A 27,448-nucleotide genomic window follows, 5' to 3' on the forward strand; every position below is an offset into this window, starting at 1 on the left:
AGTAGCCGGAATTACAGGCATGCGCTACCACGCCCGGCTGATTTTTTGATTTATTGTAGAGATGAGGTCTCGCTGCCCAGGCGGGTCTCGAACCGGCGGGCTCAGGCAATCCACTCACCTCAGCCTCCCAAAGGCACGGGATTACAGGCTGAACCACCGAGCCTGGCATATTATTTATTTTATAATTTATCTGTTCTGTGTCATCTGCATTGCTATAACATCTAGTACTTATGTGCCCAGAGCCACAGGTGAGGACAATTTCTTTATTTTATTCTGATTTATCATTCTAGATGAATACAGTATAGCTATCCTGCAGCCAAGAAGCTACAGATGTAGTTGTAGAAATAAAGTGGGCAGACAAAACAATTTTAAAAAGTTTTCAAAGTCTTCCTCTATGGAAAATTCTTCATAATTAAATCTCATTTTATTGTTGTTTCTAGGGCTTAATATAGAGAGATCTACTCATGCCATATGGAAATAGTGAAAAATTTGGATTACTTCATTAAATTATAAGTTATTGATCACTTACTATATAGCAGGCTGTGCTCTAGGTGCTGGAGAATCAAAAATGAACAAAACAGCCACAATAGCTCTCTGTCTTCCAGGAGTCTATTACCAAGTTCTAGATATTGCATTTTCCTCTTGGTTTTCAACAATATGATCTGGTTTCTTGACATCCTAGTAAGTTTTGAATAAGTAGCAGATGTTCATATGAGAATATATAGACAATCTGTGATATATTATTTTTTTCAAAAAAAGTTTACTCTTTTCTCTGTCCTGTGGAAAGAGTAGAAACTGATTACCATAATCTAGCCATAGAATAGACAGGGAAAAAGGGTTGATTTTCACTTTCATCAAGGATTCATCCAACTCTGATTTTCTGTAGCCCTCCATGACCCTGTATTCTCCTGAACCATACTCTCTGGCTGGTTCTAAACTGTAGTAATCTCCTCAGCATAATGAAGTTGCCAAATCTTTATAATGCTTTCTGTAAACTTGACATAGTCTTTTAGCTTCCCCCCGAACAACTTCAGAATATGTCAAATGTCTTGAAAGGCAGCCAGCTGTGTGTCAGGCTTTTTTTCTGGGTTCTTCCTTTCTCATTAGAGTCTTAGCTCCTTAGATTTTCAGTGTTATCTTTATAGCCCACTGAGACTGACCCCTTCCCAGGCAAATTCCAGATTCTCATCCTCTTGTGTTACATGCAAAGTCAGCAAATGTGCCCAGAGAAAATATAGCTAACCATTCCACAATTTTCTCCTATCTGGTATTTTGTTTTTTTCTAGTCCTCAATGCTTCATAAGCTCTCTGATGCTTTTAAGAAGATTTGGGAGGTAATTTTAATATTTCATTTAGTTTTTCAAATTGTTCTTAGCTAGTTCATTGTTCTGTTGTGCATATATCCAAGCCATCCTAATTTTAGATAATGAAGTAAAGTAATTATGCCTTCTCTTATACACATCTATACAATCACATGGAATGCACCCTGAAATTTCTACTCTACCCTAGTTTTTTCGAGACAGGGAGGAAAAGTAGACAGGTTGGGCAAGTTCTTCAAAATAGGTGTCATTGAAAGAGCTGGACAGTTACCAGAAAGAATCTTTTATAGTAACATTGAGTTTACTGCCTAAGAGTTGTTTGGTGATACTGGTATTGTGTGTTGAAACACCAAACTGTTCAAGTTTACTTATGGGCTTTCAAGTAGAAACTACTTAGATTGGTGAACTCTATGACTGAGAATTCAAGACTTGGTATCTCTGGGAAGTTAAAGCTTCTGCATGTTGCTGTTGACTTATTATGACTTATCTTCAAAGGAAATAAATCTTTCTCCTTTCTGTCCACTAAACGAGTGGAGACCAAGTAGATATTCTTTGTGTTTTTCATATCTCCTCTAACATGTGTAGGAAGAAAGTATAGTATAGTGGTTAAATGCTGGATTTGGGAGTCAATCAAGTTTAGAGTCACATCCTATCCATTTACTAGATGTTTGACCTTGAGAAAGATGCAAAGACTCTCTGAATTTCATTTCCATATCTATGAATTAAGAATAATAATACATCATTGTACTGATGTGACAGTTGATGGAGACATTGTGCTTAAGGTCATTGTACTGGTGTGAGAGTGGATGGAATCATTGTGCTTAACAACGATTCCTGGCACATTGTAAGCATACAATTTATGGTAGTTATAAATTTGTGGTTGTTTTGGAAATCCATGAAATTGAAAATTCAGAATTTTGAGATGAAACCTAAAGACATTTACATAGACCCTTCAAGGTAGGTGAATGAAGATTGTGGGGGGGGGGGAAACTTATTGTAAGAGTTTTAAAGCTTGCTTTTGTTATTAAATAAAACTATTTAAGTATCTGTTTATTTAGTGGATAACAAAACAATCTGAAACATCTCCAGAAAAGAAAAAACTGAATTGGAGATGGTTTACCTCTTGTGACTTCAAAAATATACTTCATAATTTCAGTAGGTAAACAACAAACATCATTATTTATATTGTTTAAAAATTAATCTAAGAAGAACCATGTTCTACTAATATTCTAAATTGTACCAGGTATCATTATGCATTAGAAAAGGAGTATAATTTAAGGTAAAAATGCTGAATAAACAAAAACTTAGAGTAATAAAAAAATAGAGAAATTTCATTCTTACCTACCATTCATTAGTTATGTGATATTGATTGCGCAAGTTGGATGATAGCTCTGAGTTCTAGTTTTCTCGAGAAATTGAAAAATGGGAAAAATAATACTTAATATTTTCTTAAAAATCAAATGAAAATTAAATGCTTGATAAACAAGCATGATCTTATTACTGGTATTCAATGATCGGTGGAAACAAAAATGAACTATATAAAAAAGTGATTAAAATTAAATCTAGTTATTGTTATTTCAGTAATAATTTAACCACAATATTTGAATAAAATTTCACATTGCTTCATTGTGTGGGAATTTTTCTCAAAGTTTGACATTATTCTGAACATTATTCAGGTATGATATTGCATCTAAAGCCTAGACCCCACACCTTTTCAATAGTTCTTAGTTGACAGACCTGAAGGAAAGTTAGCTCTTCTCTTCCTGTCAAGTTACTTTACTTTAGGAATTGTTTCTGCTCTGCTCATACTTGAGTGAGCATAAAATGATACCTTTGCTGAATTTTGCTGTGTGATTTTTCACAAGTAATCCTCAGTCCTGAAGCTCTAATATGAAATGCACATGTTACTTGATGGAGCTACATTCAGTATTCAAGTCTAATTTGAAAGTGATCCACACACTCTCAGAGCTCTACCTAACCTTCCAGATTTGTAAGCATATGGGATGGGACAAGAGCAAGACAGCTTGTTGAAAGTGGGAAAAGTCCCTTTGCCTGTTGATGAACCAGAAAGCTTTGACAATATGGCTCTCTGAGTCCGGACAATGTCTTGTGTGTTTGTTTCCACAGAGCATATATCATTACAGACTATATGGGCATCCGAAATGAAAGTTTCATGAAATTAGCTGCAGTAGGGACCTGGATGGGGGACTTTGTCACAGCTTGGATGGTAAGAAAATTTTAACTTCACCCATTTCAAACAACCATCAGGTGGAAGACATGTTCATAATGTTGAACAGATACTGCTTTTAATGGTTTAGAGTAAAATAATTACCTTTCTTTGAGTGGAACAAATTTATGAGTATAGATAAATCCACACATTATATGCAATATCTGTGGACCTCAGGGAAAAAAATGCAATTAGATTATTAGTGGTTACTCTCCACCATAATCAATCTACCTACCTATTTCTACAAGTATGTTTGAACAAACATATATACACTCATAAAATTAATTGAAAATTCTTCCCTTTGAAGTTCTAAATGATTTTGTGTGTCTCAAGTTTTTTTTAACATGTACAATTTTCAGGTAAGGAATGTGGTCTGGCCTGTTTCAGAAGACCATTTGAAACATTTTTTAGGACTCTAAAAATAATTGTTTACATTTGTTTTCCTCATTGAACTTACTAGCTTTATGGTAACTAACAGTTCTGAGAGTTACGTTTTAATCTCTTTTGTATGCAATTAATTTTTATTGTTATAAGCCTGCAAGAAATAGACAAACGATCTCACACTGAATTCATCTGTCAAGAGAGAGCAACGAGTAATTTCTGTTTGTAACTATTTGTCTAAAAACTTAAGGATAATGTGTTGCTAAAAAGCTCTAGGTCCTATAAATTTGTAAAAGAATCACAGAGCGTAAAGAGTATAAATCTTAAAAAAGGAACACTTCATTGATGTCTTTCCTAAATGCAGTAATTCTAATTATCTTTGTCAGTCTATTCACTTGAAAATGAAGAGAACTGCCAATGGTAAGGTGACACCTGACCAAAACAAAACTTGGCATGGCCATGTCCCTACACATGTGTCCCAGATGTTATAGGTAGATTGTCACAACAGAGTTCCTGCCATTTCCAGTGATAGCTTTGCTTCTAACCTAGAACATGTTTTCAGGAAACAGGAGGCATTTCTAACTTAACTAGTCCTACTGTGATCATCCTTGGAGAGTATCGGGTACCACAAAAGGGTTTGCACAGTCTGTTTTTGAACCTCTGCCACCTTTGTTGGTTTTTAGGATGATAACAGACTAGATTATCAGATGTGTCCCATTCCGCTAACTTTAAAATATAAGCTTGAAAATTATTTCTTCCACCTGTAATCTCTAGAAATAGCAAGTAGAATAAGCCAGACATTAAAACTAGGTTGCCTCATTTCAAAAATTTCCATTTCCATTGGGAAATGTTTAGAATGAAATGCGTGAACTTTGAAAACTTCCTTGAAATTTGAGGGCATACTTTTAAATGCCACTTAATGGTGAATCTGCTTTATAAAGTAGAAAACAGAACTAGATCAAGAGTTCAGAAATTTGGATTCTCTGACCTTGCCACCTATGGTTTGACCTTCCATAAGTAATATGCAATCCTCTGAGGCTTAGTGTACACATTTTTCAAATGGGATTAATAGCACCTACCTGTGTTACAAGTTTTCTACAAAGCTTAAATGTGTGGCCTTGTGATAGGACTTTCAATGCTAATATGTAAGGCAGACATAAGTATTTTATTGTTTTTGTTCATATTGTTAAGCTTATCATTCTCTTGGCTGGGCCAGTCCCTTGAAGTTATGGCAAAAGCAGGTCATTGATTCAAGCCTCAGGCTGCCCAAACTTCTTGAGACCCAGGAGTATAAGCAACCTACCATATTCCGGGCCTGGGGTCCATACTGTCTGGAGTTTCCTTCCAGTCGCCAGTACACATTGCTTTTGTCTAATATTATGACTGACAAAAATCAGGAGAAAACAGCAGAACCTAGGAGCCCACTCTGGAGCTTGCAGGTTCATGTCAGCCATTTAATACATAAATTAGCCTTTCCTTTTTTTAAATTTTAAAGATGTGGTATACAATTCAGGATTAAGTATACAAATGTTCATTATGCAAGTACCCTTGTTGATGAGGTGTGCCCCCCATCCCACTACAGAATCCCACTACTGCCAACCCCACCCCCTGGCAAAAATTACTCTTTCATTATGACATTATTATTTGTTTGTGATCCAGTTCTATCCAGTTGTTCCCCCCTCAGACATTTCCTCATGATATACAGCTTTGCCTTTATTTACTAGTTCATTATTATTTTTTAATTAAGATTTTTTCCCCCCTTTTTATCCATAAGATGGGGTCCAATTACTACGGTAGCCTTCAGAGGAAAATGCATGGTGCAGCTTTGACCAAAGACCTTTAACCATTTCTGGTTGAACTTCTACCATGTACTTGTCTGCCCTCTCATCTGGATGAGGGAAATACAAATAATGTATGGTTTCAGCCTGTGGTCTTTGTCTCTACAAGGTCTGACTGACCTTTCATAGCTTCTTCTATAGTTACTATTTTAATGCCTGCTATTTCTATTGGCTAACCTGATAACTTTGCTTTTTTCTGTACCACGGATTACTGCTATATGACAGAACTAGCACTAAATTGAAAGTTGAGAAAACTGTTCTAGAGTTAACCCTGCAATGTGATCTTAAGTCATTTAACTTTCTGGGGTCTTTCATTTTTTTTTCCTTTCTGTAAACTGGAGGAGAATCAAGGTCTCTTTATGCTGTGTTATGTGAAACATGGAGCTTTTCCCATTAGACACAGGGATAGAAATAGCAAAGGAAATACCAAATGCTCCTGATGTGAAAGTACGGTCACACAGGGAGGATTCCCAAAGCACATAATTTCTATTCCCATTTCTATTCACTGACTGGGCAGCAAGTTTCCATATAAATATTTATATGTCCACATATGTGTGCATTGATAACATTTTAAAAAATAATATTTTTTTCTCACGATAGAAGTTTAAGATAGCTTTGACCTTCATCTGTCTATAGAATTCTCAACATGAAATGAATATCAATAAAAAAGGTCAATGTCATGTAAAAGCAAGAGACTATTTACACTGACAATCAAAGTGTGCTTTTTATTGTATTTCTGAAATGGAGGGTTTTTTTTTTATGGGAATAATTTAGAGATTTCCCATGATTTTAAAAGACATATCAGAACTAATATGATACAAAGGCAAGGTTAATGTCAACGAATCTGAGAAATATCTTTGGTTCTCATGCTAGGAAGCATCAAATTTTACTAGGCCAAATTTCCTAGAAGTCATGACTTTTCCTGGCTTTATGATATTCCTTATGCAGAGGACAAAAGATATATAAGGCAAGATTAAGGTTACTAATTCTTTCACCAAGTAGTTTTGTTCTTTGTTTTTTTTTTAAGTTGACATATAAGAAATGAATAAAGTGATGAGTAATGTGATCTGGCATTGAGCTGGTCTTTGCTGTCGGGAGGGGCAGAAAAGAGCTCTGTCATGAAGACATGCATAAAGCAATAACACAGGGCGTCTCATGTGGACCATTGCCATGTATCCACCTAGACACCCATGCAGTGGGCTATCAGGAATTGGAGAGTTGGCCGGTCTCACAGCACATTGCTCCAGTTTTGCCATTGCCACTTCAGCTTCTGCAGAGGTCTAAGATATCAGGGGTGTATGAGGGCACCATGCTGGCACTTGCATCTGCCTCCTCATTTAATGCCACAAGGAAAAAATACTTCCTATTTATCTGTACTTACCCATCCTCTTTCCCAGTCCCTGCTTCATCCTGTTCTAATTGCCTTCCTCTTATAGTCATAAATGGCATGACTCCCAATAGTCACTGGGACATCAGACTCCAGGTTTGAGGTTCTTGTTAGGGCAAAGAGCTACAAATAAGGTGAAATTGAGTCATGATACCCTAAGAAGATGATTATATTGGTAACTGCTGAAGTCTTCATAAAGCATCCTTCATTCTAAAAAAATGTATACTATACATATCAACTACTAATAGTCAATAATATGGTTTTGACATGTTATTATCAGGATTTTCTGTGGGTGTGTATACATATCGGTCATTTCTAGCAAAAGTTCTACCAATAGTGATGTCATAGGCACATAAAAACAACTTAGATTATGCCAATTGACCTTACCTTTATTTCAGGTGTTTATAATGGTCATTTGTTTGTAAAATTGTGTGTGATTTTAAATTTTTTTCATGATACTTATAGTTTCATTAGAGCCAGACAAGCTTAGTCAACATCTTCGTGTAGAAATGCCTTTGGATTAATAACACGTATCCTTTGTAGTTAGGATATAATAAGAAATACAATTTAATTATTTCTATTGAGGCTCTAGCAAAAATATGATTTTAGAAAACAGTGATTTTTTTTAGAAATATATTTTATCCTAGTATTTTAACTGTACTTGTTTTATGTATAAGTAAACATCATCTAAGTATTTGAATGAAAAATTTTAATTTATCTTTTACACAATTTCTTTTTTTCCAGGAGATTTTTATAATTAATATTTATGTTTGTATTATTTTTGTTTCAAAAGACTATAAGAGGTAAAACTGAAAACTTTTTATTCTTTATTTGACTGGAAGCTTCTTGAAGGGAGTTATAGTGTCAAACATTAAAACTGTATTCTTGGCACCCAACACAGAGCTAGGCATAAAATGGGTGCTCAAGAATTATTTATTGAAAGAATAAATAGATCACAAGAGCACATAAGTATTGTTTCTTTTTTTTTCTAGTTCAATTTGTAACTTACTGTTGTAACATGGGAATTCTAGAAAGGTGAAAGGAAGAGAGTTATATTGTTTAGGGTTTATGAGAATCAACTCTGTTTCCCTCCTTTCCCCAACCTGCCTCAACCAGGCTATGTGCTTGCTCATGCTAAACTTGTTTCCAGAACCATGAAGACACATTCCTGTGAACTCTTGAATGGAAGTAATGAATTGACAATGTTATTCTCCCAGAATAGTGATGTCACCCTTGAGTATAAAGGGCAAAGAATATAAAGCAAAGACTGAGCTTTGCAGATCCTGCTAGAGCATTCCTTGAATTGTCATTATTGCTATCAGTGGCCTAGTGCTGCTTCTAGCCTTGGAGTAAAAGGAAGCTAGGTTGAGATATGTCCCTCCAGTCCCTTGAGCAAGAAGAGATTATTGCTTAAGACAGAACAATGGTTAAACTTCAGTGAATAGGAAAGAGAATTAAGGAATCATGTAGACTTGAGAATAATGCAGACTCCTTCTGGGTTAATATTTATTTATACATCTAGAACATAATAGAAGGAGGAAATATTTCTGCAACATTGAGAGTAAAATATTTCTTCTAACTTAAATATAGAAAATATGAAATAAAATTTATAATTATACATCCATTCAAACCTAAAATATGGTGAGTCTTTTTGTCATTCAATGCTTATTACACATTTACTTAGGGAAGAAGTTTGACTATCTGTGTTATTTTCATTTTGCTAAATTAAAAATAGTTTATCTAGCTCAAACAATTTCTAGTATATACATGTCACTATTTTGTGGACTGTTTTGCAAACACTAAGTATGTGAATTAACAATATCCTGGCATATAACCAACATCTAGTTTGTTATTCTGTCTGGAATTAAGCTTGACAATTCATATTATGATCAATGCCAGTTTTCTAATTATTTCTCTTCCATTGATGTCTCAAAATGACAGAATAAAAAGCATAATTGAATTTGATTTTGTACTTGAAATAAAGTAGCAGTAGTAGCTACTTCAAAATAGAATAAAACTTAAACTGTGAAACCTGGAATGAAAGGCCAGGATTAGCAAACTCATTGAACATGTGTATATGATAAAAGGAAGGGTGCAAATCAGGTATTTAATCATGGGAGCTAGACTCAAGAGCTGAACATTACTTTGAGTTTTTCTCTTTTGCTCTGCTTTTCTGCCTGTTGATTGGAACTATTTCATGACTTCAGCCTACTTCCTGATTAGTTAACATCTTGTTTGGTAAATTTGTATGTTGCATTTCATTATTTTATACAGTGAAAAATGCACTAGATCAAGCATTTAATTAAGTAGTGTACGGTCTTTCTATAAAGACTCCATCATATATGCGATTCCCTAAGAAAAAAAGCATGCATCAGGGATCTGAGGGTGCTAATTTATAGAGTAAGTGTTTTTGGGACATCCATAGAGAGATTAGTGAAAACAGGAGAGATAATGAAAAGGAAGGAAGCAAAGGTGTAAGCAATATAGTTACAGGTAAAGTCTGTCTTTGGCCTGATCCACTGGGTGCATGTGTATACTTGTGGAATGGAGCGCTCAGGTGGGTGAAAAAAATCCAGATGGGGCACCAGCATTGATCACCACACAGACGAAAGCCAATGACAGTAGATTTAATGGAGCCCATAATTGCTGAAATAACGCTGCCAGTTTGTTTGATCTTTTGATTGAGGTAAAGAGTATAAAAGAGGAATAATTTTTTATATTTCTTTTTTATTCATTAGGAAATTTAGAGGGAACTAAATGTCATCATTTTGCTTTTGCACATATAAATATTTTAATGCCTCTATAAATATTTTAGCTTTGTGTTTCATGTTCCTTCAAAATAATAAGTTCTTACTAAAAAATTAATAAGGCAAGAGAGTCTAACTTCCTATGTTCAGATAGCATCATAAATGGAGATCAAGACTCTTTTAATTTTCAGGACTCTTGGATTTTAATATGACATGGAATGAAAAATGATTTCTAGGTAAAAATGTTGTAGTATGATGTATAGATGTTTCAGAATAGAAGAACAAATTCTGGCTTTTGCTATAAGTCTCATATGTCAATTCCCATAAAAATATAAAATAATTCCATAATATGTGATGGGTGTGTTGTGTGCAATTTATATTCATCTATTAAAAATTTATTAAATATAAATTTCATAATTCATATTCACTAAGAAAATGAAAAGCACCTAGGAAAAGGTATTGAATGAAGTATAATAAGATATGAAAGACACTGAGGACATCTCTTGAAAAAAGACATTCCCACTAGAGACAGAGAATGCTCACTTTTCATCTTTTTTTTAATTCCAAACTCATTTTAACTTCTTTCAGTTCCATTATACTTATTTCTGTTACTTGGTTTATACTTCCTCAATGTAGGTATCTCCTTTGTCCACATATTTTTTTATGATTTTTCTAACACAATGTTCTACACCTTTTAAAACACCATTTATCTGAAGAAGTTTGAATAAAAGCCAAGACGCATTGATATTTGATTTTTTCTTTGAAAATTAATGATATAATGAAATGAGTGCTGATTGTTAATACAGGTTCAGATTAGAACGTGAAAAAAGAGCTGTGTTTCTTCTGTAGTAATTCTAGAAGTAGTTGGTTTACTCCCTTATTACTTATTTTACTTTTTTATTTAGCACCTTCTGTGGTCCAAGAACTATTCCAAACATATACATTATATTCATATGACATATATTATGTTTATGTGTGAATATAACTGTATATTATACGTACTTAGAATAGTGCCTATATATAATTATATAATACATACACACACATACATATTTAGAATAGTGTTGGACTCACAGTATGCACTAAATAAAAGGTAAAAGAAATGATCAGGGGAGTAATCCACCTATTCCTAGAAGTACTACAAAAGCAACACATAGTTTCTTTTTTCAAGTTTTAATCTCAGTTAATATTAAGAGGCAGTATTCATTTCATTATATCATTGACTTTATACCATATATATATATGATTGTATGTGTATGTATATATATATATACACTTGCTTCTCACTCATAACAACCCTGAAATAGATAGAGACACTATAGCTTAAAGGGGTTAAATGTCTTGCCCTTGCTCAAGCTTGTATGTTCACACAGGTAGTCAATGGCATAAATCAAAGTCATGCAGAGAGTCAATGGGCAGAACTTAGATTTAAACCCAGGCAATCTAGTTACAAAATCTTCAATACCTTCACATACTATACTATCCTGTCAAGGCAAATACTTGTTTTGGGACTATTTAATTGTAGATTTTAATATGACATTGTATGTAGACATCGATTTTGGTTTGATTTTTTTTTCCCCGTCAACATGTCAATTAAATTTGTTGAATTTTGTCATCAACTGGGTAGAATGTCTATCTTTTAGGCAAATATCAGTCAAACTATTGCTTTTCAACTTTAGAAAATACAGCTATTTATTTCTATTTCCTTTTGACAAAAATGGCAGAAAGCATCTTATTTCTGGTACTGAAAGAAAATAAAAGAATAAGCTTTATATTATACTATCATTGTTTAAGATAGATATTGTGATTCTTGGATATTTAAATGCTAAGTGTTTTGTTTATATGAAATTGCCATCCTTTAGCAGTTGTTTACCACAAGGATTTTTAGAGCAGTAAAGATTTTTTATTCATAGAATATGTCACATTTTTAGTTAACTGTTTTGTAAACGTCAAAAAGAAATTTATAGCAAGAACCTTGTACTTATGTTTTGTTGTTGTTGCTTTATAAAAGCTATTACATCATGTCTCAAGAGATTGAAATATTTTTGTGTACAGAGGGAATACAGTATTTTGATAAAAAATGATTAAGAGTAATTCTAAAACTCTATTTGGCATATTTCTTCTCTGTTCTTATATATCTGGAGACTTATTAAGAAATAAAGAAGCCGGGCTCGGTGGCTCAGCCTGTAATCCTGCGCCTTTGGGAGGCTGAGGTGAGTGGATTGCCTGAGCCTGCAGGTTCGAGACCCGCCTGGGCAGGCGAGACCTCATCTCTACAATAAATAAAAAATTAGCCGGGCGTGGTAGTGCGCACCTGTAATTCCAGCTATTCGGAAGGCTGAGGAGGAACGATCGCAGGAGCCCAGCAGGTCGAGGCTGCGGTGGCCGGGAGTGGCCACTGTACTCCAGTCTGGGCGACAGAGTGAGACTCCAACTCAAAAAAAAAAAAAAAAAAAAAAAGAAATAAAGAACTTTCTTTTATTCCTGGATGACAAAATATGTTAAGGTTTATCTCAGACCTATGCCTACTTCCACTATCCTTCATTAGTTTACCAAATTGCTCAATGAAACATTTGAAGTAGCTTTTTGAACATAATGTTGCACAAATAGTCCATTAAGCATGCAGTAGTAATTGAACTTACTTGTCAAGTATAAGATCAAATAAATACCATTACCATTTTCAAAGGTATCAATTAAAACAGAGGATAAAGTCCACATCAATAGTTTTTTTAATGCTACACAGCAGGGCTGAAAAAAAAAAAGTAAGATGCCACATGGACCAAATTAAAGATTCCAAATTGCTCTTAACTTGACTACTAACTGGAGAATGTATAACAAATGCTTAAATGAGTCAAGTGCTTGAGATGAAGCAGATAACTTGGAGAGAAGCCATCTATTTTCATTGAAAAAAATAGTACCTCCCATAAAGGTTTTAAAATATATCATTAAAATAGTGTGAACCTGTAGCTATTGAAAAAAAATTAAACCTAATAATTTTCTTTTTTCTTATGTTGTAATTATCTTAATTTCTATTTGGCATTTATACTTTTAACTAGAGATGATGGAATCAATGGAAGAATTATGGCAAATCTAAGTTCAGTATTTTTTTTAAATCAATGCATTTTATTTTACTTAAATAAAAAAATTACCAAAGTGAACCAATTTTATTCCCATTAGATGTTATATACTTAAAATTAACTTTATTTTGGTGACATTAACACTTTAAAAAAACAAGCAGAATAATTGTTCTTGCTACTTATTTGCATACTTTACTTTTTTAACCCCATAAGTCTCTATCATAGTGCCATTGCTATCTTTCTGAAACTGATGATGCCGTCAATTGGCTGCTTCTATAGAACATATCTGAGAAAATGCTTTCTCTGGTGTCAAGGGACTTGTGAAGCTCCGAGATTGTTCAACTAAATGGAGAATAGTCCAAATTTATTTTTGTTACTATCTTTGCCCCAATATTTTAAAAGCTAATAATCTTTTGCCACAAATATTTTAACATGACAAAGGTGTGCCTCTTTACATAATTTTAAATTATTTTATCAAATTTTGATGCTGCAAAATTACAAGCCTTTAGTATTCCAAAACCCTTTTGAGAATCTCTCTTACTTCTTCATGAATCTATTAACTTAACATATGTACACTAAAAACATAGAAAATAACAAATGAGTGAGGGAGTAAACATTAGACTACATTATATATGGTAAAAGTGGAGTCATCATACTGTCACATTTTTTTAATCAATATTTTTTATTAGCAAAAAAAAACAAAGCAGGTGGTATCACATTACCAGACTTCAAACTTTACTATAAAGCTACAATCATCAAAACAGCTTGATATTGGTATAGGAACAAGCATATAGATCAATGGAATAGAATTGAGATTCCAGAAGCAAAACCTCAATTTCTCAACCAACTCATCTTCGACAAAGCCTCCACCACCTACCACTGGGGAGAGGAGAACCTATTCAGTAAATGGTGCTGGGAAAACTGACTGACCACATGCAGAAGATTGAAACAGGACCCCTATCTATCCCCATGCACAAAGGTTAACTCCAAATGAATCAGAGACCTAAATGTAAAACCTCAAACCATAAAAACCTTAGAAAATGAAGGAAATACCCTCATGGAAATCGGAACTGGCATCTAATTCCTGAACAAAACCCGAAACCCACAGGTCATAAGAGAGAAGATAGACAAGTGGGACCTTATTAAACATACTGTCACATTTAAAGTTACCTTTCCCTTACTAAAGGAATCTCCTTAAGGGCCATATTCCAGCCAGCTCCTTCTTAGACTTGCTGAGTTGGCACATGTTCATGCTGTGTAGAAGTTGTTCTGCAATTCCTTTTGGTCTGTGCAAATCTTACCAACCATTTTTCAGTACCTTAAGTCATCAATTTATGGTGAGGTTTTAATGAGTGACAGTGGCTTTCTTTGTTAAACTTGCATAAATAATAAATACCAGAGTTGCAAATCCAAATGCCCTCAAGGCCAGGTTGGTCTAGAAAATGTGTGAAACATCTGGTATGAGATAAAAGGATGTATATTGGATGGGGGATGGAGAGCAGTGTTGAACCAGAGAGCATATTCCCTGCAAAGAGGCATTAAAATTCAGTTTAATACAAAAATATCACCAGTATGAAGTAGGACACAACTTCAACACAGATTCTGCTCACTGGTCACCTGCTAGAGAGTGCTGTGTTATGCTTTTTTAAACAGGGCACATTAGCCTGGAAACTGATGCTAGACATGAACATTACAAGAACAATGCGAAGAGTGAATTTTGGGCAGGTGACATTTTGTAACATCTCTATCACACCGTTAACTTATCCATCCTTTAAAGGGTTGGTTCTCCCTGTTTTGTTAGGACCACTAAAATTCAGGGGAGACAAAAACTCCCTGCACATTCATCATAACTGATAAGAACAACCGGAATCTTTGTACCACTTAACACTTATTCCACCCAAACATTTAAAGCTCAAGTGGGCAAAAAACATTTTCGTAATAACACTTACTGAAGTGTTAATGAAACGCTTGTTATTGCAGTCAAGTTAGCCCTTACCAGCTTGAGTGCAGAGCCTTCAAGCTCATGCTGTATTTGTTGACTGACTGACTAGCTTTGGTTTATCATTAGGAAATGGTATGCAGATGGATACTTAATGAATATGCATTGTGGAAATCTTAAATGAATACAAATATCATTAAGATGTCAGTAATTGTAAATCTCTTAAGCAGTTTGTATATAAATTCAGTGAACCAGGCTTATTGGTTAGTTAGGTGTTCCAATCAATTTGTACCTGAATTCCATAAGGCAAAATGACTCCCAAACATATCTGCATGCCGGAATCACCTGAGGAATTTCAGACTACTGATGCCCGCATCCCATTCCCAGAGATAGTGGTTTAATTTGCTTGCATGTAGCCTGGGGTGTTGGAATTTTTAAAAGATTCCTAACGATTCTAAAGTGCCAACAGGTTTGGGGACCATTTATCTAATAAGGTGATTCCAGGAAGTTTGGCATGGGAAATATTTGGCATATGCTATGCCAAACCATCAGGTAGTATGGGATCCTAACCATCTACTATTACGGGAAACCAAGGAGAGGAATCTTTTGGTGCTGGGAGACTATACAATAAAGAAAGCAGGTATCAAGGGAAAAATGAATGGGGGGAAAGGGCTGGCTTCCTCTTTGGATTGCAGTACCCCAAGGACCCAGACATTGCCACAAGGCAACATAAGTGCTCAGTAAATGTTACCCAGCCTCTAGGGCTAAGTCTAGGACTTCTTTGGGAATTCTTACAGAGCAACTTTGACTGTGGGTTCCTTCTGATGCTCACAGCAGATTTCTCTGAAAATATCACAGACTTGATGGAAAAGCGGACAAATATCACTATGCCCAGGTTTTGGCTCAAATTATTGAAGTTTTCCTTTTTTTAGTTAATAGGGAAAGCACTGCCCTGCGCCATACCCCTTCCAGCTCATACATTGAAGAACAGTCCTTTTATAATTTTGCCTATGTTAATACAGTGTCATATATAAAAACTCCCTTCTGATGTACCTTCTCACCAGCAAATGACCTGCCCCCCCATTCTCCATGTGCTTTAATTTGTTTCTTTAACCTCTTATTAAACATTAGTAAGTATTGTTGCCATTTGCCCAGTGGGTGGCTTACTTTTAGTAATTATTACTTAGAGAATATGGCTGTCAACTGCTGTGAGATAAATAAAAAACCACGCAGAATTGATTGTTAATATTGTTAGTGTTACTTAATTTAAAAGATTATAGTGTTTCATAAATAGGACCATCTTAAAATAGATGTCAAAATTTGCATTTTCTGAATAAAGCCTTTTTTTAAAACTAATTTTAACATCTTTTTATTTTTGCTATACTATCATTTTCATACCTCAGCCAAACAAGAACTGGTATCAAAATTGTATAAGCACTATTTCACATAGCAACCTTTTTTTTTGAAAAAAAAATGAGGTCAGCTTTAAGTGGGTCACTCTAAATTATAAATATACTTGATGTTAGTGTTATGTCATTTGGAGTGTGTTCTTTGCTTATAGGAATTAAGATATGAATTAAATGAATGATATATAGTGATGAAAACACACAATAAAAAGCTTATTTTTTAAGGAATACTTATATCTTAGGTATACTTTTCAAAACATAGCAAGACAATCTTGAGTGAGCAAATCATAGTTTCTATTAAAAGGAATACCTAAAAAGTAGTGCTGAAAAATGCAAAATTTAAAAATATAATCTTGACACAAAGTAGATCATTTGAACTTTTAACTGCCATACAACTTTGTGTCTTAATTTTTTCCCTCAATGTGTTCTGAGTTCTTAAGTCTATTTGAAGCAAAAATAAGACAATTATTGAAATAGTTTTCTGGCATGCACTTTTTGTCCTGCTTATTTTAGTAGAGTTCAAGTTGCATATTTTATTAAGATACTAATTTTATATTCTCTAAAATAGATTATATGCAGAAAAACACAAAGGGCAGGGTGTTTGGGCCAGATATGTCATTCAGGAAGTAAATTTGGGAAGCAGATGAATAAAGATGGTATTTTGCTAGTCAATGACAGTTATCAGGAGCCTCTCATCAGCATTATGTTTCCACAACACTTCATCGACTTGTCTATAAAAGTAAAGGTTGGAGTCAATTAAGGCGTGGCAACAAAGGAATTCAATAGGAGGCCCAGGGGAATCATAAAGGTAAGGAAAGTGTAGATTTTAATTCAGAAGTTTTGAGAAAACAGCTGCTTAAGAACAACAACTTTTGACATGAAGTGGATCCTGACAGAAGCTTAGATCTCTGATATTTCAGTCCTGTTCATTTGTCAACATAAAGGCAAGATAGAGTCTTATGGGATTAAGCAAACTCTATGGCTAAAAATATAGTTTGACATTTCTTGAATGCACTTGACAAGACTCCACATAAAATTATATTAGTATTCTTTTCAGCCAAGAGAAGATTTTAAAGAAAAACTGAGTTCTTTTATTCAAATTCAAATTTAATCTTTGGTTGCCATGGCATCTTAAAAAATTTAATCATATATTGTTGGGTTTTAAATGTTGGGGCTAGGGTGTTTTAGTACAGACAGAAAATAGCAAACTTCAGAAATATTATTGTAAAAATTAAATTGCATTTGGAAACTTTAAAAAAGATTAGCAAGCCCTGAAAAAGTCAATTACAAAGATTTTACACAATAGGAATTCTACACAATAGGAAAGTGATTATTGACCATGCTGTCCATAGCTGTCAGTGTCTGCTTTGCTCTTTGGCATCCTTGCTGTGGTGCAACTGGCTGGCAGATTGTAGCTAATGTGCAAGTAGGGAAGAAATGTGGTGAGGAGGAGCAAGGGTTGCATAATACAAGATGCCCACAGCCTAAGAGACTGGGGTGATACATGTTTGATGGCTAGTGCTAATGAGGGGAGGAACTCTGCAGGGAAGTTCTGTGGTAATTAGCATGACTGTGGGTGGAGGGATGGCAAATGGAGAATATTTAATGGGGAAGTAATTGTAAAGAATTGTGTAGACCCTGGAATAACATTTTAGCAGCAAGAACAGTGAATGGCAGTGCTTAATCAGCAAATGTAGCCATGGCAAGTGGAAGGCTAATACTTTCAGAGCTTCAAAATGTTACGTCCTTCTCTTCAGAAGTAATGTCTGATCCTGCCTTAAAATCTTTGACTTCTTAGCTTTTCCTTTCCTTTGAAAAAGAATTATTTGCCAGCTTGTTGGACGCTAGCTCTTGTTCTGTTTACCTGCAGGGAAAATAGACTGCAGTGTTCAATAACAGTATTTACTCTTTAAAGACTTTTTTTTAAAACACCAAACTGCAGATGGTTTAGTTTTCTAAAACAAATGCAAAGGTGTGAATGGTTAATCAGGCTGAAACAATTGCAGAGCTGTGCTTTTGAAAGCTTACCAATCGCCAGCCTCACTTTTGATGTTAGCTTCCCCCCCTAAACAGTGGGTCTGTAATTTCTAATGAAGGCTTTGCCCATTCATGCTTGAAATTTGTGATAATAATGTGCAGCCAGATAATCACAAGTTTTGGTGTCAAACTGCGGGGCATATAATTTCTGCATGCCTATGAATTAGCACTGATCCCCTAAACATAAGTATATTTATGGTTCTTCCTAAACATGCCATTAAAAGTTAAAATGCTGATAAAATTATTAATTACTTTGTAACTTTGTTGACAGCATCAACAGAATGAAATTAATTGAGATGACTCTTGAGGAGACTAAAAAATAACTTTAAAAAAGAATCCAGCCTACCAGATTGCCTGGTGAGAAACAAAGTGCTGGTGTGGAAATGACAGAGAACGCACAGGAACAAATGTAGGCAATTTAGGTTAATGCTCATCTCTACCTAGGTTCCTAGTTTCAAATCAGAGAGTGGATGAAAGCATAAAACCCTGGCCAAAGGCAGACTCTGAGAGAAGTGACAGATTGTAAATTAGCAGGACCCTGCTACTAACCTGGAAATCAACATGACATTTCCTGAAGGTATTCCAAGGATAAAAATAAATACTGAGAATGTGTAGAGTGGCCAAACCACACCCTTGAGTAAGACTCATGTGTTTGTAAGCAGCGTTAATTCTTTTAGATCACCAAGTCAATTCAGTGGTACTACCTTGACCATCTAAATGATTTTGTTCACATATTAAAATATATATACACACATATATACATATCTATATAATTCAGATATAGAAGAGTGGATATATAAATATCCAGATTTCTTTACTTTTCCTTTTTAAAAAAGATAATTTTAAAAATGAGTGATAAAAGAAAATTGCTGGTCACAGTGCAGTATAAACTACCAATGAAGTTTATTTAAAGAATGCTATTTAATTTATTAAAATTTAAATTGTACATAATTTTTCAGAAATATAACTATTGAGTAATGTTGGATTTCATTATACTTTTAAATAAACTACCCTATCAGTGCCTTCATTCACATTGGTGATTTGAAGTAACTATTGTAGCTGCCATAGTAACGATAATAACATATAAAATATATTGTGTCTATAAGCTGCAGCCTCTTCAAATGTTTTAAACCTATTGATTTATTTAGACCCAATGCTATTAGGCATATTTATTATTATTCCCATTTTACAGTTGAGGAAGTGGAGGCACTGTGAGCTAGGGTAACACAGTCATTAAGTGACTGTAATCATAAGATGTCATGAACTTTGGGCAATGGGTCCATCATGGATATTGAGTAACACCGCCTGTATTTGACACCAAAAATATTCTTTTTACTCAATATTTAACTTATTAATAAGTACAACTTAATCCCTGGAAGTTTGTGACTATAATTATGGTTTTTTTTTCTTTTTGAGTTAGAGTCTTACTCTGTCACCCAGACTGGAGTGCAGTGGCTCATGGCCACAGCAGCCTCAACCTGCTGGACTCAGGCGATCCTTCCACCTCAGCCTTCCAAGAAGCTGGACTTACAGGCACATGCTACTACACCCGGCTTATTTTTTGATTTATTGTAGAGATGAGGTCTCACCAAGTTGCCCAGGTTGGTCTTGAACCCCTGAGCTCAGGCAATCTTCTTGCCACGGCCTCCCAAAGTACTGGGATTACAGACTTCAGCCACTGCACCTGGCCTATAATTATGTTTTAATGAAATGTTTCAGGTAATTGTTGCATATGTTTCTTTCTTAATAAGCAGAAAGTGATAAAGATAACTTAATATTTCCATTAATAGTAGAAAGAATGTTGAGTTTTCCTAGCATTGGGTTCAAATCTCAGTCCTGTCACTTGATAATTATATGCCCTGGACATTAGTTTCCTTGTTGGTAAACTGATACTTACATCCTTGTAAAGTCATTTAGCATGGAACTTGTATCATGGTAGGCTCTCCTGAGTGCTAGCTATTGCTACTAAATTTATTGCTCCTATTTCCTTAAAAGGAATGTGAGACAAATATGCACTTATACGGGTTTCGCTAATTAAATCATTGGAATTCTATATACCATTTGTAATTGTGTATGTGTTTGTGTGAGAGATACTGTAGCATGGTTTTTAGTAATTAACATTCAATAAGCTGTAGATTAAATGAATTAATACAGGCACAACACTTAGAAAAATGCCTGACCTGTAGGAAGGATTCATTATATGTTATTATTGCCATACTAACATTTTGCTTTTATCCTTCAGTTTGTGGTCCTATAGTACTTACTCCCTATTTTTGTTGATTCTTGGTAATGGTAGATAACCAATTCAGTTAATTTTTATTGTATAACTAGGTGTGCCAAGTAGTATGTTGACCCTGATCACTGATATCTATAATTTAGGAAAGTGAGAATTATGTGGTGAGAGAGGTAATGAGATCAGATATATATATCTTAGTTAGAGTCATCTATGGAACAAGACTATAAGGAGTATGGTCAGATATTGGATATAGAAAGTAAACTGGGCCTCATGCAGTCATTTGGAAATCATCAGAATATGTGTGTTATTTGAATCCGCTAAGGTGAGTTTAAGGAACAAGATGCTGTGTGGAGTGCCTGCGAACATGGACATTCTAGAAAACTCCGAAAAATAAGCTGAGAATAAATAGTTGGAGACATAAGAAGAGAATCACAGCAACTTTGGGCACTGTATGTGGGCAGAATTTGTGGCCCACTATGGGAAATGCCCATCTGCTGCTTCTACACAGTTGACATAGTGTCCCTTCTTTAGGCCCTTATTCAAACTTTAGGGTGAGTATTGCTTCTCAGTCCCATTCTTCTAACTTCCTCAATATTTTTCTGAATGAAATATCTTGGGTTCTTCAGGAGTGGCTGGTGGAACCCTGTTATCAGGGTTCGTTTTCTCTCCCTCCCCAGACAGAGATGAATGGTGTTAGACAAAGTAACTCCTTTCTGATCCTTTTTTACAAAACTACTCTCTCATCTATCGCTCAACTTTTCTCTTAGCTCTTCATGCTCTGACCTAATTCATTATCTATTATCTGGCTGGTTGGGCTTTCTTCATTCAGAAGCTTATATTGGCAAAACCTTACAATGCTTTCACAAAGAACTATTATATCTTGTCCCTTTTCTCTGTTTTCCTTCCAGATATATCTATTTACTGTAGCATTAAGATTGAATGAATGAATACATAAATAAATGAATGAATGGAGTGGTAATAGCTTAGAGACTGAATAAATACTGATTACACAGTGGTCTTTGCACTTGTTTCATTGAAGATGTCTCTGATATCATCTTGCCTCCATTTCATAAGGATAGACTAATAGACATTTAGTTGCATGACTTTTGGAATAGGTATTGCATGATGGCCTTTATCAAAATGAATGAGATTTATAATATGACTTTTACGAAGTGATTTTTGCTCTCTAGAAGAATTCTCACAGAAGTAATCAGTGCATTTTGACTGGTTAGCTGCAGTGGACAAAGGTATATGCATAATTCCTGCAACACCAACCAGAGGACCAGACCTCCTGGTCAGTCTCAGTCTTCTCTTCTGCCTCACTTACATGTCTGTTGAAGAGTCTAAAAGAAGGGATTTGCCATTTGAAGAAATCAGACTCGAAAATGTTTAAGATAGCTTGTTGAAAGCTTACACATTCTTCTGTGGGAGAAAGAATGATTTAGCAAATCCATAATGCTTGCATTTTAACAGAAGTCTAGGGACCAGCCACATTTAAGAAATAAGATTAAAATTTTTCAGTAATGAGTGCATATTTTTTAATTGCTCACTGATGCTTTTCATACCTTTCTAATACCTTCTGTCTACAAGATGATTTTATGACATAACATTTAAGGACATGGAAAGTTTTAAAATGCTCTAAAACCTTTTTCTTCTTCTTCTTTTTTTTTTTTTCCAGAATGAGCTCGGCATTTATCTAGCAATAGTATAGAATTTCTATCTTTAGCTTGGTCTGCATTTCTAAAATGATCTTTCACTGAAGGTACAAAAAATAATAGAATCAGTTGGTAAACAAATTCTTACCTATGCATTTTTTTGCCTTAGAAGCAATAGGTAAATGTGGGAAACTTTGGAAAGCACGGTGATAAAGGTTTTTTGTTTTGTTTTGTTTTGTTTTACCATCATCAGTTTTATTTAGGGGAATTTATAGCATTAGAACATGAGAATACAGAACCTGGCCTTGTTTCATTTAGACAAGAATGATAATTAGAAAATTATTTCATTGATTCCTCCCAGAATAAAAAGAAATGAACACCACCAAGATATACTAATTGTAATGGTATTATTGGATTACCAGTGATTAACAAGTTTCAGAAATGTGATCTCTAAAGTGTAACACTCTAGGTAGCGCTGTGGTTACTTTGTATGTTTTAAGTCAAATATATTTAATCTTCTAATGGCATTTAGAGATTATTGAAGCCACTTATAATATGTCAAGTCAACTGGATTTTTCTAAAGTGTTTTCTGTTTTCATCTAACATCAAGTCCTGTATTCACACCTCTTGTTTATCTCTTCCTGGATAAGATGGATCCTAAGATAATTGGACTGGCTCCCACTTGGATCCTGGGGACCTGCAGCAGGAGCTAGAAAGAGATTAGATAAGCCCTTCTCCATCCCCAATAATCTTGAAATGAATATAATATATCATAAAATAAGGGAAACCTGAGAGACCATACACAGGAGTTGAAACAAACTAAAGTCAACAAACCATACTGCTGTGAGATCTGGAAAAAAAAAACCCTGGTAAAAGACAACAGTATGGAAATATAGGAACAACAATTTTGAAGTGAAAAGAATAGCCTAGGAAGATGCTCTAAACTCTGGGGCATAATAAGAAGATTTCTGGATTAGGGGTCTAATTCAGAAGTCTTGGTAGAATGGGCAGTTGAGGCAGAAAACATAACACAGCAAGCCTGTCAATACTCTGAGAACCACATAAACCCTAAATGGAATGGTATAATGTTTTATTGATATGTAATATTGGTATATGTGTATGTAATACTCTTGATATTTTGATATATGCACACAGTGTGTAATGATCAAATCAGGGTATTTAGGATTCCATCTCTTTAAACACATCATTTCTTTGCATTGGTAACATGTTAAGTCCTTTCTTCTATCTATTTTGAAATATACAATATATTGTTGTTAACTCTAGTCACCCTACTGTTGTCAATACTAGAACTTATTTCATCTTACTGTATACATTAATTTCTTTACATCCCCCCGCCTCCTCTTCCCAGCCTCTGCTATCATTCTACTCTCTCTACCTCCACAATATAAACCTCTTAAGCTCCCACACATGAGTGATAACATGTCTGAATGCACATAGTATAAAACTCACTGGTAGAACAACACACAAATTACAAAGAGAAGGACTCAAATTTACCACTGAATAAACCTGCGATGATAAACAAAAAGAGATAAAGAAAGGGGCAAAGAAAATAAAAAAACAGCCAAAATACAATTCACAAAATGGCAGGAATAAGTTTTCACATATCAATAATGACCTGGAATAAAAACAGATCAAATTCCCCAATTAAAAGATACAGACTTGCTGAATGGATTTTAAAAAAATGACTCAGCTATATGCTGCCTACACTAAACCCACTTCACCTGTAGAGACACATATAGACTGAAAGTAAAGAGATGGGAAAAGATAATCCATGCAAACAGAAACCCAAAGCAAGCAGGGCTAGCTATACTTACATCAGATAAAACGGTCTTTAAATCCAAAACAGTAAAAAGAGACAAAGAAGGTCATCATATAAGAATAAAAGGGTCACATATGCAGGAAGATTTAACAATTCTATATATATATATATATATATACACCCAATACTGGAGCATCCAGATATATAAAGCAAATATGATTAGATGTAAAGGGATAGACTCCAATACAATAATAGCTGGGGACTTCAACACCTCACTTTCAGCATTGAACAGATCACGAGATAGAAAATCAGCAAAGAAACCTCAAATTTAAATTGCATTTTAGACCAAATAGACCTAACAGACATTCAAAGACTATTTTACAAAATACACTTTCTTCTCAGCAGCACATGGAACATTCTCCAACATAGACCTTAGGTTAGGTCACAAAACAAGTCTCAGCAAATTTTTTAAAGAACTGAAGTCATATAAAGCATATTCTCAGATGGCAATAGAAGAACAGTAGAAATCAATTACAAGACAAACTTTGGGAGCTGTATAAATTGCATGGAAATTAACATGCTCCTGAACAACTATTATGTCAATAAAGAAATAAGGAGGAAAAACAAAAATTTCTTGAAACAAATGAAAATGGAGACACAACATATCAAAATCTATGGGATACAACAAAGGTATTATTAAGAGGGAAATATATTGCAATAAATGCTTACATCAAAAAAGTTTTAAAGGATTTCACATAAAGAGCCCAGTGATGTACCTTAACGAATTGGATGGTATAATTTAACCACATTCATGGTTGGTAGCACTAACACCTTCAGTTGAGTTTTAAAAAAAGAAGTGAATCTATTAAAGTGAATTTTGTTAGAGGGTATTAACAACAATTTTTGTGGAAGAAATGAAATTTCATATTGCGCTTAGACCAAGGGCAACTTGAATTTCTTTAATACAAACATCCTAGGGGGAGTGTCAATCTAAAAGGTAAAAATGCTTGCAGTTTGGCAACAAGTTCAGTCTTTATGAAGTGAATTGCATAAGACTGGTGTGTTTCCAAGTGGACAAATAAAATTTTCTGAAAGAAGCGTGTTTTACTACTTATGTGGTCATACTGCCACAAGCCTTGAAGTAAAATGATTATATTTATTTGTCCTCTAGTCGAACTCTTAGGTTCAAATTTAAGCTTTTTCAAAATCCTCTTCCTTATTGAACAGATAAGAGCAATTTCATCACAGAATTTAAGGTTTCCCAGGTATTTCTGTCTCTGAAATTAACCTCCCTACCCAAATTTACAAGGTTTTTATCAAATACGAAAATAAAATATACCCGATTCTGTCAAAATGTAAAACCTATAATTTTTAGTTCCTTAGTAGTAGTATATCTAGCCTACTGTCATTGCTTAATAAATATTTGTTGAACAAATAAATTTTGCAATAATTCATCAGATGTGCTCCTTTTAAAGATTGCCACACTCTCTTGTAGGATTATTACACCTTTTTTCCACTTAATTTTCACATAAGTGTGGGATCATGCACTAGGATGACCCCTAGAATATGTACTTCTTGCCTGAATTTATTATATGCAATGAAATGTACTTTTGAAACAATTAATTTGTAATATACCATATTGAATGTCTCCACAGACAGTTCTACTGTCAAATCCTTGAGCATAAATGATTGCATGTATTGTGCCCTGTTGGAGATATAGAGTCTGTCTTGTATTAAATGCCCCTCAGAGACCATACAGTTCTTCCAACACCCAAGTGTACTCTTCTTGTCCCCAATAGAATAATACTGTAGATATGCAGTGTAGAAAGAACACAAGCTATGAAGTCAGATGACAGGGTTCTGGCTTCAGCCCTGCCACTTCAATTTGTAAGTTACTTAGCACTGTTGAGTCTTAGCTTCTTCCCCAGAAGAGTAGAGGAAATAATGTGTATAGATACATAATTCTGATGTCTACATTGCATAGTATAGGTCTAGTGTATAACTTAGTGTCAGCAAAGTCAGAATTAAAGGAAATTATCTACCCTTTTCCTGAAAATTTCCAACTCTCCTTTAATTTCCTAAGTGCCTATATACAGGTAGACCAAGTAGAAAAACCTTAGATTTGCAGAATTGATGTCTACCTTGGAAAACCTACTTCTGTGACTATTTTCTCCCCCAAATTTTGTTTTATTGAAACAATGAAAGCAATGGAAAAGAAAAAAGAAAATATTCACGAATATACCTACCACACTGTTCTTTCTGTTTTCTTTTCTTTTCTTTTCTTTTCTTTTTTTTTTGAGTTGAAGTCTCTCACTCTGTTGCCCAGACTGGAGTGCAGTGGCCGCTCCCAGCCACTGCAGCCTCGACCTGCTGGGCTCTGGCAATCCTTCCGCCTCAGCCTTCCAAGTAGCTGGAACTACAGTCGTGCGCTACCATGCCTGTCTATCTACCACACTGTTAAACCCATGGTTAACATTTTTTTTATTTCCTTTTAAAATTTTTATGAATTTGTACATTATTTTATCACTTACTATAAGAACATTAGCATTTACTCATTGTTATTAAAACCTTTTTAATGGCTTCATCATAACTCTGTGGTCATAACGTAATTTAATTAGCCATTCTTTTATTGTTGGGTATTTGTGTTCTTTTTAATGTTGTGATATACTAAATAATGTTACATGAATGAAGCTTGTTCGAGTATTTTCTTGACAAAAAATTCCAAAATTGGACATTTTAAACCAAAATAGATGCACTTATTTTTTATTGTGGTAAAATATACATAACATGCAATTTACCATTATAACCATTTTTAAGTGTAGAGTCTGGTGACACTAGTTATTCACATTGTGTGGACCTGTTACTCCCATTCATCTCCAGAACATTTTCCTCTTTCCTAACTGAAACTCTGTATCCATTAACAATAAATTCTCCTTTCCTCCTCCCCTCAGTCCCTGGAGCCACCACTCTACTTTTCCATCTCTATGAGTTTGACTACCGCTAGGTACCTTATATAATTGAAATCATGCAGTATTTGTTCTTTTGTGTCTGCCTCATTTCACTTACAATAATGTCATCAAGTTTCATCCTCTTTATAGTATGTCTTAGAATGTCCTTTCTTTTTAAGACTGAATAATATTCTATTATATATTTACATTCACATTTTGTTTATTCAGTCATCCATTGAAGGTTTTTTGAGTTACTTCACTGTTTGTAAATAAGCCTGCTATGAAATTGGTGTACAAGTATCTCTGAAGTCCCTGATTTCAGTTCTTTTGACTACATACCCAGACGTGGAATTACTGGATTAGGTGGCAATTCTATGTTTAACTTCTTGAGGAATTACAGTATTGTTTTTCACAGTGACTACATAATTTTGCATCCTACCAGCAATGCACAAAGCTTCCAAATTCTCCCAT

General features: G+C 34.5%; 1 protein-coding gene across 4 annotated transcripts in view; it reads left to right on the plus strand.

The window, feature by feature from the left end:
* TMEM117 (transmembrane protein 117) overlaps window positions 1-27,448 on the plus strand; it is a 503,113-nt gene that overhangs the window by 256,007 nt on the left and 219,658 nt on the right. For 3 of the 4 annotated variants that reach the window (XM_008073775.1, XM_021706857.1, XM_008073777.1), the window contains one exon: window positions 3,447-3,546. The exons of the other annotated variant lie outside the window; for it this stretch is intronic. In XM_008073775.1, the coding sequence (XP_008071966.1) occupies window positions 3,447-3,546 (100 nt within the window). The remainder of the gene's footprint in view (window positions 1-3,446; window positions 3,547-27,448) is intronic. 4 annotated transcript variants of the gene reach the window in all.

Source organism: Carlito syrichta, unplaced genomic scaffold (genome assembly GCF_000164805.1).
Source record: "Carlito syrichta isolate Samal-C Ts95f unplaced genomic scaffold, Tarsius_syrichta-2.0.1 Scaffold316102, whole genome shotgun sequence".
NCBI lineage: Eukaryota > Metazoa > Chordata > Mammalia > Primates > Tarsiidae > Carlito > Carlito syrichta.